Consider the following 11143-nt stretch of genomic DNA (forward strand, 5'->3'; position numbering starts at 1 on the left):
ATTTGTACTTTGTTGTACGCAGTTGCCTTTCATTTAATACTTAGAAAAAATCATGGCAGTATTTTTGTGGTAGTTTAGAGCATCGTTTCTGAACATGGCTTAATATCTTCTTCATTTGAACAATGATATTAATTTCTAGGATGCACTGTTGGATCTCGATGAGTTTGTTCGAGATCAGCATTCCCCGGGACAGCGGGACGACCTGGCAAAGCTGAAAAGAAAGATGGACGTTCTTGAGGCTAACCAGAGGAAAGTCTCAGAGAAAACGAATGCAGACATGAAAACCATCCAGGCCTTGCTCATGACTGTGCTTGAAGAGATGGGCAAAGGAGGAGGAGTAGGAGGTGGAGAAAGAAGAGATGAAGATGGTGGTGGTAGGAGAGGAGGAAGGGATGATGATGATCGCGGGCAAGGAGGACACTCCGGGCGAAAGAGTAGAAGAGATGATGATCCCGATGATGAAAGTAGTGATCGGGATCGGAGAGGCAGTCGCGGAAGAAGCAGATCTTCCCGTCGCGACAGGAGAGATGACGATTACGATGACCACGGAAGAGGGAGACAAAGTCGGTCTGGTCGTGGAACCAATCAAGGAAGAGGGGGCAGAGATAATGGGGTTGGTCGTAGTCATGGACGAAGTGATGATGATGAAGATTATAACAATCAAAGTAGAAAACAAGGACAATCCGATGGACGATCACTGAGTCAACAAACCAGAAGAAACGGTGATTACCATGACGACGGCAATCAGGGCCGACAAGGAGACCGTTCACGAAGTAGATCTTTCCACCGTGAGAGGAGAGACGACGGAGATGACTACAATGGAAGAACAGATAGGAATGACGATAGAAGAGGAAGAGAAAGAGGTGGAAGAAGAAGTCGTAATGACACCAATGACGCAATGGCACGGAAGGGTAAGAGATGTGCCCTGAACCCATATTTACCATATTGCAAGATGAGTTTGATTAGCACAGATTCTTTAAGTTCATGTAACATATATGTAGTAAAAAGAAAATTGGCCTAAAACCCTCTAAAATATAGTAGTTTCACGTTGTTCTGCCTGTATCATTTGATATTCCATTCATGCTAGATCACTACTATACACTGCGCTGAGCTAGGACCTGTCCAATATATTGGCATATCTCATCCAATATTTTGCTGTACTGACCTCAAAACTTTCCAGTATTATACAAATATAATTGTATGATATAAATTTCATGAGATGTTAAATTAATACAATAACATTGAAATTTTAGATGTACATATACATCTAAAATTTCAATGTTATTGTATTAATTTTACTTGTTTTTTTACAAGGTGCATGGACTTGCTGAAAAGTAGTCTTGTTTTGACTGGTTTTACTGTGACTAAATAAATACAATACACATGTACAATGCAATACCTTATGTCTTTGTGCAATGCAGAACCTAGAAACCATTCTATAAGCCCGTCTCGGAGACCAGAGGGTGAAGATGACAGCGAGCCACTGTCTCCAAGGTACTTCAGACGTCGATCAACTCTAATGTCTGGCTCCCTCTTTCATCTACCAGCCTTAGCGGAAGATATCAGGTAAAGTGATCCTTCGCATCAAACGTTCTGTGGTCCGACTCAATAACTTTCGATTCAGAGCCCTAAAAAATATACCAGATACACAAGTAGAATTGGCAAAAAGTCTGCACACTGCATCCATTTTATGTTGCATGAACATATTGCGTTTGATGCTAGGAATTTAAAAGAGGGAAAAAAGCTTTAAAATCCTTAAGCTGGCAAAAGGATGAAAGTTTCAAATTGTTTTTAAATCAAAATTGGCAATGTTATCAACTATTCAACAAAATTACCACCCATGTTTTTGTTTTCAGAGACATTAAATTTTAATGTAAAATTGTAGCAATAAAAGAAAAATATATTTGTAATCAATTAAGCCCTCTTAAAGAATCTTGCCCCGAAAGGGAGATAAGGGAGAGTTCTGGGAAAGGTGAAAATATTTGAATTTTTTCATTCTTTTTGTGTCAGTGTGGGAGAATATCATAGAAAGGATGGCCTTTAAAATGAATTTGTATTCGAAATATGACAAGAAATGTGTAGCAGAAGTGTTTGAACCATATTTTCATGCCCACATGTTTGTGTAGTCCCTTATACATATTTCTGTGTACAATGCATCTGACTTGTAACAATAATAGTAATAATAATATTCAGCTTTTATATAGCGCTTAATACATCTCGGATGTCTCTAAGCACTATACAGATATACTATTAACCTGGTCATTGGATTCAGTGCTTGCCCTCTTAACAAGACGGTCAATTTATTTTCATTGATTCCTTAACCTCACAGTATACATCAATTCTTGCTTGCTACATGATCATCTTCCTTCCAATCGCTTCCGTCAAGGCAGTTTCTTTCATAATGCAATCACATGACTAGAACTCCATTTTAACACATTAGTGAACAGCATTACCTTGTGGTGGTGTTTTTGTGTTATCATTTGATCTAGAATAAAGAGTAGAAATTAAGAATTTGTAAGATTGTTGTTCCATTATGTTATGACATTCATGAATGAAAATGTTTGGAAGAAATGTTAGAGTGTTTTGTTTTGTTTTTGATGTGTTTTGTAATGTTTTTGTTGTTGTTCTGTTTTGTTATATGTATTGTATTTTAATATCCTTTGTACTTTTTTATCTATCATATATTTAACATCATATTATCATGTTACCACATTCAGGCCTGATAAATACCTGATTTAAATTGGTTTCCTGATCTTTTTTTTTATTTTTTATTTTTTTTTATTTTTTTCTTCTTCCTGATTTTACCCCTATTTTCCAGATTTTCACCCAATTTTTCCCCAATTTTCTTACTCAAAAGGGGGGAATAATGTTGGATGCCATTTTTTGGTTGAGAAGTGTTTTTTAGTCCTCATTATCACCCCTGCACATTATCATATGCATGTATCTGTTCATTGTAGAGTGGTTTATTCTATCAAGCTTAGAAATGTATTCTCATACATGTACATGTATATTGTATGCATATGCTTAAATAAGCCTGTGGTTTCAACCAGCCTTGTGAAATAAATGGTACTTGATACTTTATATATAAAACAAGTGGAAAAAATGTTTAAATTGGCAACACACCATGGTATTTTCTATTTTTGTGTAAAAAGTGCAATTTGTTAATCTAGAACTAAAATGAAACATAAGCCCTAACCTTTTTTTCAAAGAGATGTAATCTAGAATTGTCCTGCTTCTTCCTTCTTCCCCCTTTTCCTTCTTCTTTTATCTGTTTTCCTTCTCCTTGTCGTTACGTGGTTGTTTGCTGTTTTGTAATATTGTCTTGTGTTTTCCAAGTCTTCATAGGCACAATTTGAAACAATTTTATTTTTTCTGGGGGGGTTCACAAACCATAAGCAATTTCTTGTAATAATTTTATTATGTGTACCGGTAAAGTGTATTTGTATCATTACCAAGAAAAAATGAATTAACGTTCATACTTTCTGTAATATTATATGTAATACCTTTGTTTATCTTTCTGTTGGAAATGAAATAAATATAAATTAAATTGAATTGAATTACTTTTAGAACTGAGAGAAGAGAGAGTGTGCCTCCCTCATCAAGATTCTTCAGGCGACGCTCAACTCTAATGTCAGGATCTCTCTTTCATCCCCAAGCTGAAGAGCTTGAACAAAGGTAGCCCTTAGACAAGGCCTTCTGTCTGATGCTAGAAACAACTGGACGTTGTCAACGGCATTATTAGCCACTCTGCTGTGCACGTGCAAACTCATGAATATTCTCATCCTGTTGACTTCATAAATGATTCACGTACTTTATACAGATAGTTTTCAAGTTTTTCAAGTTTTATTTGTTCCACATTTTACAAAAATATAGACATACATATAAAATGAGCACGTCTCAATGATTCTCAAATCATATAATAGATTAAGTAGAATGTGAGGAACCTATTAAAAAGTAGGGCTGATAGAAATGCCATTCAGCCTTTACACACTTCTGAGATCATGAATATTCATATTCTATGGACTACATTGATAATTCATACTGTTATGCTCTATATGTCATTTGAAAGAAAGACGAATAAATATCTTATCTTATCTTATCTTATTTTATGCAGATAGTTGTAATAGAAGTGGGACTCAGCTTTTATGTACTTGTGAGATTATGAATATTTGCATTTTATTTATACATGAATCATTCATATATTTTATGCAGATATTCTTATAGTATTAAAAACTCATCTGCTGTGCTGGTACATAAAGTGCATATAGTCACGCTTTCTGATTAGTCCCATCTTGTGCTTATAGCAGTGTATTATTAATTATTATGTACCAAATAGTAAAGGAATTCAGTACGTAACATCATCTGTTAGCATCTTCTGTTCAGAGCCAGATAGGCATTCAGTCTTTTTTGAGTATTTTATGAATTACCAGGTAACACCCTTCTATCTCTCAGCAGAGTGAGCAGACAACATTAGAAATTCATAATTTATATCTTCCTTGCATATAGTTCTGAGAGGAAGCCATATGATCAACAACGAAGGTATCAATAGTCGCTTTCAATTAGATGTGTGATATACTCTTCATGTGACTTGTTTTATTTAAAAAAGAAAGCTTGTTTCGTTTTGCATTGACTTGAACAACACACAATGTATGCACATTATCCACTCCCTGTGGAGCATTCCAGCCAGAAGGAATTTGTTTTTCAGATGTGCACCATAATGAGACCAACAAAAATGCTATGTGCATTCTACAGATATTCTACAGATACCCAATCATAACTGTAAACAACTCCTATTTTGGAGGAATGATTTACATTTTTACCTTCAAACAAACCAGACCAGACTCCTCCCTTTTTCTTAAAAGTCTTTGTACAAAGTATACAAATATACAAAATAGACTCTACCAGGTATTCCTACTTTTGCCTAGCGAGGTTTCCTAATTTTTGCTGTGAAATGTTGGTAGGTGGATGACCCATTTAACACCTGTGTTGGAGAAGGAATGTAGATAAAATGCCTTGCTTAATCCGTTTGAGTGCTGTGCCGGAGATTGAACCCATGAGCTGGCATCTGCGAACAACTATTTACCGTAAATCTCTGTGTATAAGATATATATATATATTTTTTTCTTTGCCCGACTCCGTAGCCATCAATCCAGGTCCGTGTTAAAAAACCAACGCGGGAAAGGACCTCCATTTTACTGCGAGGTGCAGTTGGAGGCGCCAATATTTGCTTGTGAACTTGTCACAAATAATAGTAACAATCAAGTTATCACAGTGATGAACATCTAGTTTTAAAAACAAATGTTCATTATTCTGATAATTAGTTTTTAAAACTAAATATGACAGATATTCAGGTAGTGTTGTTCTAGTTTCCGAGTGGTATGACTGAGCTGGGGGACATTGCCAGGTGGAGGGCATAAATCGAAACTTTTTTTTTAAAAATTTAAAAATTTAAAAAAATATTTTTAAAAAATTTGTATCTGTGTATAAGACGCACCCCCGACTTTCAAAAAAAAATTAGGGAGAAAGTGCGTCTTATACACAGAGAATTATGGTAATCCTCGTGACTAAAATAGTCAGTATGGGTCAAATTCCCAAAAGAGGATTGATTCAGCCCACAGTCTTCACCTCTCTTTGAACTCAAATAAGCCTAAAAACAAGTGTACTGATCGATGCATATTATACACATAACTCTGCACAAGTCTCATCTCTTGGAACCATAAGTGTTGGGATCATAAAAAATAGTTTAACTTTCTAATATGGGAAATTCAACTCGGGAAGTGTAAATTACAAATTTTTGGCATAGCTTGGTCCTAACAAATCATTTGACTTGTGCCACTTCAAGATATGCAGAATCAACAGTATTTTCTGTTCCTTATACACAAGGATATGCATGTACTTCGCTTAGGCGCAAACAAAAAAGATGTTGTATTGCCCTTTGCAACCGACCAAAAAATCTTTAAAATATATGGTCAGCTTTTTCCAGTAATTTTTTTTTTTTTTTAAACATGAGTTAACCTCTTTGGTGCAATCCGGCCTATGGGTTTGTGTTACAATTGTAGTCGAAAGGTTTATGGTTCTGTTCTAGGTGAGAGCTGCTCTGTCCTGCTTCTTCTTTTTCTTACTGGTTTCTGCCATTTTAGTGCTACATTTATCTCTGGGATTCTGTCTTCTATCATTCTCAAGACATGCACAAGCCTTATCTTTATGTTTGCTTATTTCATTTACAAGATCCTCTTCTTTTACTTGTCATCTGTTCAGAGATGCAGAGCTAGAGGGGCATTAATGCTTTTATAGTTCATGAGTTAATGCCCTTTTGGCTCCAAACAGATACGTCAACGGTCTCTGCTTACAGTGGCAGATCCAGGGGGGCCTGGGGGACCCACCACCCCCCCCCCCCCCCTTGAGAAAAAATCATGTAAAATCACACGATTTTTACCTTTTGGGGGGTTGGGCCTCCCCCCTGGCGCTCAAGGGGGGGGGGGGGTGCAAATTTTAAAATTTTCGAGGACCAAAAAAAAAAAAAAAATTTTGCTCACTACCCCCCACACACCCCACCCCCCCCCCCCCCCCCCTCCCCCACTGAGCGACTTTTCGGCTGGTTGAGTCGTTGCGATTTTTTTTTTGGGACTCCCCCCCCCCCCCAAAAAAAGTGTCCGCTTACCCCCCCCCCCCCCCCCCCCCCCCCCCCCCCCCCCCCTGGATCCTGGATCCGCGCCTGTCTGCTTATGTGTTGATTTCAGTTCCTTACCAGTTACAGCATATCCATTCTTTCTATGATATCCCTATTCCTCTTTCCTCAGTTTCAATTGTGATGGTATGCTTTAATCCTTTTTCTACCTATATTATATATGTTCCTTGGTGACAGTTGCTCTAGTATTTTGTTATAAAACGGCCATGTGAATCCTAAAGCTTTGTGTGAGATATGACATGGTAAACTGCAGTGGTTTTTGTTATAACTAATTTCTTGTTTGGTGTGAAGTCAGTCTCGTGTTGGAGTGAAGGAGGTATAGATCTAACTTAAACTCAATGTCAAGCCTAACCTCAACTCATATCTATGAGAAAATTCATTTCCACCAGGAGGATATGTTAGTTATCAAGCAAATGCTGGCTCATGAATCCTAAAAAGTGTATATTTTCTCCATGTTCATGCAAACCTTTGAAATCACTAAAGATAGTTGTTGTTGGTTAGTGTTTTATGGCAATCAGTCAACTTTGACCATTATCATTAACAAATTATTTATTTAATTTTGTTATCATATGTAATAATACAAATGACTTCCCTCTTCTTTTTTGTTAGTTATTTTTGTGTTTTCTTTTAAATAATTAATATATATTTTTTATTTTTTGGTTAGGGTAATCATTACACGGTTGATAAATTTTTTACCCGACTGCTAAGTAAGCAACCAGGAGACTGACGGCTTTAAGTCCTCTCTGAGGGACTTGGTTATGAGGATCAATGCCTTACCAAAGGCCTGAAGCACATTGACTTGGTTTTGAACCCGGACCTTCTCCATTACGAGACCACTGCTCTACCGCTGAGCTATCATGCCTCCTCTTGGAGTTTAAGCTTCTACCAAGAATCTACAATTTAATAGCCAAGCTTTGACAATATTCCTAAGTTTGCTCGTCATTGTTATATTTACTTTTCCAGAATGCAAACGATCGAGGCGGAGAACAAGAAAGAACGCAAACTACGCAAGCAGCGGGAGGAATACCTTCAACAGAAGCTATGGAAGGAGGATGCTAACAGGCAAGGTCAGAGGTCACTCAGGGACGACTATCTGGACGAGGAGGAGAAACGTCTAGAAGACTTGGCGGAGCTGATCAAAATGAGAAGCACACCAAAAGTAAGTTTTTTTCTCCCTCCGAATCCCTCACCCTCACCCAATATCTCTCTTTCTCCCTCTATTGCCTCTATTTCTCTTTCTCTCTCTCTCTCTCTCTCTCTCTCGCTTTTTCTGTCTTTCTTTTTCTCTCACCTTCTTCCTGGTATGTCTGATCAGAACCAAAAGGGCTCTGGCTTTGTGTTGATAGTGTATGAGTTAATGCCCTTCTGGCTCCAAACAGACAATTATACTTACAGTTTGTTATTTTCTCTTTATACATGTAGCTATAAACTAATCCTTTCATGCTCTTGCACTAGTTTACTATCTCTCTCTTTTCTCCCCCCCCCCATCCCTCTCTCTCTCTTTTTCCTCTCCCCAAACCCACCTAACCCCCCTCTTTCTATCCCCCCCTTCTCTCTCTCTCTCTCTCTTTCCCTCTCTTGCTATCCTCCTCTTTCACCTCTTCCTAATATTTCTCTTTTTAACATAATGTTTTATTTTGTTTTATCTTCACAGAAGTAATTCTTGCCCCAACATTGCAACTTCGACCACATTCTTCTAGCTGACTGAGCAATGACTCCTGGATGATACTATTACCCTTCAAATCTTACAGCAGGGGTGTTTTAACAAGTTGACTACTGAATATTCTAGTCCCTATAGGCTAATAATAGAGGGATCACTCATTTCCATTAGACAATGGGTTGAGTTTTCAGGTGGGCCAGACATATATTGAATTGGCAAGTCCAAGCTGAATATTGTGTCCTATACGTTACCCAACACATCTATGGTTTTAGGTTTCTAATAGTTCATGTATATCTGATCATTGTAATAGCACTTCTTAGAACTTAATATACAACCATGATGGCATTGATCTCTAAATCCAACTAGGTGCTCAAGATTAAAGGAAGAAATTAAAGCAATCAAATAGAAAATTATGAAAGGTAAATTGTGCTACATTTTACATTTACAGGCAATTTGCACCAAAGTATTATAAGTAATAATGATGTTCAAGTATTTCAGACTACCTGCTGTCAGCAATCAATCAGAAATAGAAATGTGTTTTTATTTAGAGTGTAAAAGAGTTCATCATGTTTCTTGTAAAATGTTTATCCAGCAGGATTTTTTTTTTTTTTACTGTTTTGCTAGTACACCTCTATTTGTGTCCAGTTCAATTTTTTAATTTTTTTGTTGTTGATTTGTGTCAGTTTGTTGTATGATAATTTAATTTATATGTGCTCCTGCCAGTTGTAAATTAATCACCTTGCCTTTCGGGAGATCAAATAATCTTTTAATATGTATATTTTGAACAATTATCATAACTGCCTGTAAAAATAGTATTAACTTTGCACCTTGACTTCTACCTCTTTCATTTAATCCAGTTTTGTTCTTAGGATTGGTATTATGGCAATTAATTATTTCATATGAAAAATGTGCTACTTACAAAATGAAATCAAAGTACAGGTAAACTGTACGTGCGAATTTGAAACAGCAGATTTTATTCTTAGGATTCATGGTTATATGTTAATTTATTTGTATAAAAAGCTGTGCCTGACATATCAACACTGATGTGATGCAATAATCATCATCATCATCATCGTTTAGAGTCCATTTGTCCCACTTTGTGGGGTTGGACATTTCATTTCTTTAATGGCCGCCTTCCAAGCTTTCCTGTCTGAGGGATCCACACGGCCGACACCCGATGTTTTGGCATCCTCTCCGATGGCTTCCCTCCAGGTTTTCCTGGGTCTCCCACGAGGTCTTCTTCCGGTGACCGGGAAGTTTAGAGCCCTCTGGAGCCAGTGAGTTGCCTCTCTTCTTGCCACATGTCCAAACCATCTAAGTCTATTCATCCTCATAACCTGTGCCACCCCCATCAATCCCATTGATTGAAGGAGGACTTTGTTCTTCTTTCTCTCGTGAAATGATACCCTGCGCATCCACCTCACCATCCTCATCTCAGCTTTCTCCATTCGCTGTACACTGGATGATTTCATTGAATCAATAAAGTGAACAGTATTATTTGTAATTCACCTTTATACATTTTATACCTTTGATTTTACCTCATATTTAGTATTATATTCTCCATATCCGGATTCTAGACCATTGATTGGTCAAAGGTGCAGGCATAGATTTCACTATTGACTGCAGGGTAAAATAACAAAAACTATTGCCTGCTCAATAGCTCCATTTGTGTGTACAATGCAAGAACACACAAATTTGCTTAAAATTAACATTGGATACGCAAGGTTCAATATGCACGTTATGATACTGCTGTATATGGTTTGTATTTGTAAATACAGATGAAATGTAACTTATATAATAATAATTGGGTTTTTAAGGAATTGTTTATAATAATATCTGATTATGAATGCATAATTTCGGCAATACAGTACATCTATGCAATACAGTACATCTATGCAACCATTTTTTACACGTGCTTACAATGTCCAAGACAAGATCAAAATATGCTTTTTAACAATTTGTAAGTTTCTTTTGTTTTAAGTAATTAAATGTACCTGATTCCTTTAAATATGTTGGAAGGGTTCTAACAACTGAATTGAATTTCGTAAATATTGTTTTATGGACGATTTATAAACAATACCGGTAATCTCCCTTTTGTAAATGGTATGGTAAACTATGGTGGCAAAATAAAAAAATCATCTGTATCTTTATAACACACAAGTATACGAGTGTGCCCCCCTATTTTGTCTAAAAGAAATTCAAACCAAATTGGAAAAGATTGTTTTGGAGGCAGTTTACCATTTTATATCTGAATGAGGCTACATACAGGCACAATTTGGGGGCCTTCATGTAAATTGTGCCCAAATATTGAAGACATGCATACTCATATTTACGCTGAATGTCTAATATGGTCTAATTGCTGCTAATGCATTTAATTTTTATGAACGTAATCGTTTTTCAAATTGTATGTTTAGGGTGCTGATGAATTATCCATCCAAAGTGTAACGTTGAATAACCAATCAAATCAAAATCAAATTAAATCAAAAAGGTCTTCAATGTTCAAACCAAAAGACAAAATAAATGATATCAAAACCTTTTCTTCTCATTTATTGTGTGTGGAGTTGTGTTCGTTTCATGTATGTTTTTTTTCTAACGTTGACATTATGTACGGTTAACTCTGCACAAGTCGAATCTATTTGGACCACTTAAAATGGTTCAATTCATCAAAAATGCAACTGAAGTGTAAATAACACGTTTTGCATACCGAGTTCAAAATTGAATTGTGCGACTTTATGCCAAGTTAACTGCAGTTCTGTTTGGGGTGTGGAATAATGAAACTCAAAAGTCATAGCACG

At 36.6% G+C, this 11143-nt stretch overlaps 1 protein-coding gene across 4 annotated transcripts in view; it reads left to right on the plus strand.

Moving 5' to 3' along the window:
* LOC100890058 overlaps positions 1-8982 on the plus strand; it is a 39358-nt gene extending 30376 nt beyond the window's left edge. For 2 of the 4 annotated variants that reach the window (XM_030982738.1, XM_030982739.1), the window contains exons 17-22: positions 140-911; positions 1422-1566; positions 3568-3675; positions 4507-4539; positions 7652-7847; positions 8343-8982. In XM_030982738.1, coding sequence (XP_030838598.1) covers positions 140-911; positions 1422-1566; positions 3568-3675; positions 4507-4539; positions 7652-7847; positions 8343-8348 — 1260 coding nt within the window. In that variant the 3' untranslated portion in view covers positions 8349-8982. The remainder of the gene's footprint in view (positions 1-139; positions 912-1421; positions 1567-3567; positions 3676-4506; positions 4540-7651; positions 7848-8342) is intronic. The other 2 variants (XM_030982740.1, XM_030982741.1) reach the window with 2 other exon arrangements.
* Positions 8983-11143: the final 2161 nt, after the last annotated feature.

Source organism: Strongylocentrotus purpuratus, unplaced genomic scaffold, assembly GCF_000002235.5.
Source record: "Strongylocentrotus purpuratus isolate Spur 01 unplaced genomic scaffold, Spur_5.0 spur5_scaffold_13, whole genome shotgun sequence".
NCBI lineage: Eukaryota > Metazoa > Echinodermata > Echinoidea > Camarodonta > Strongylocentrotidae > Strongylocentrotus > Strongylocentrotus purpuratus.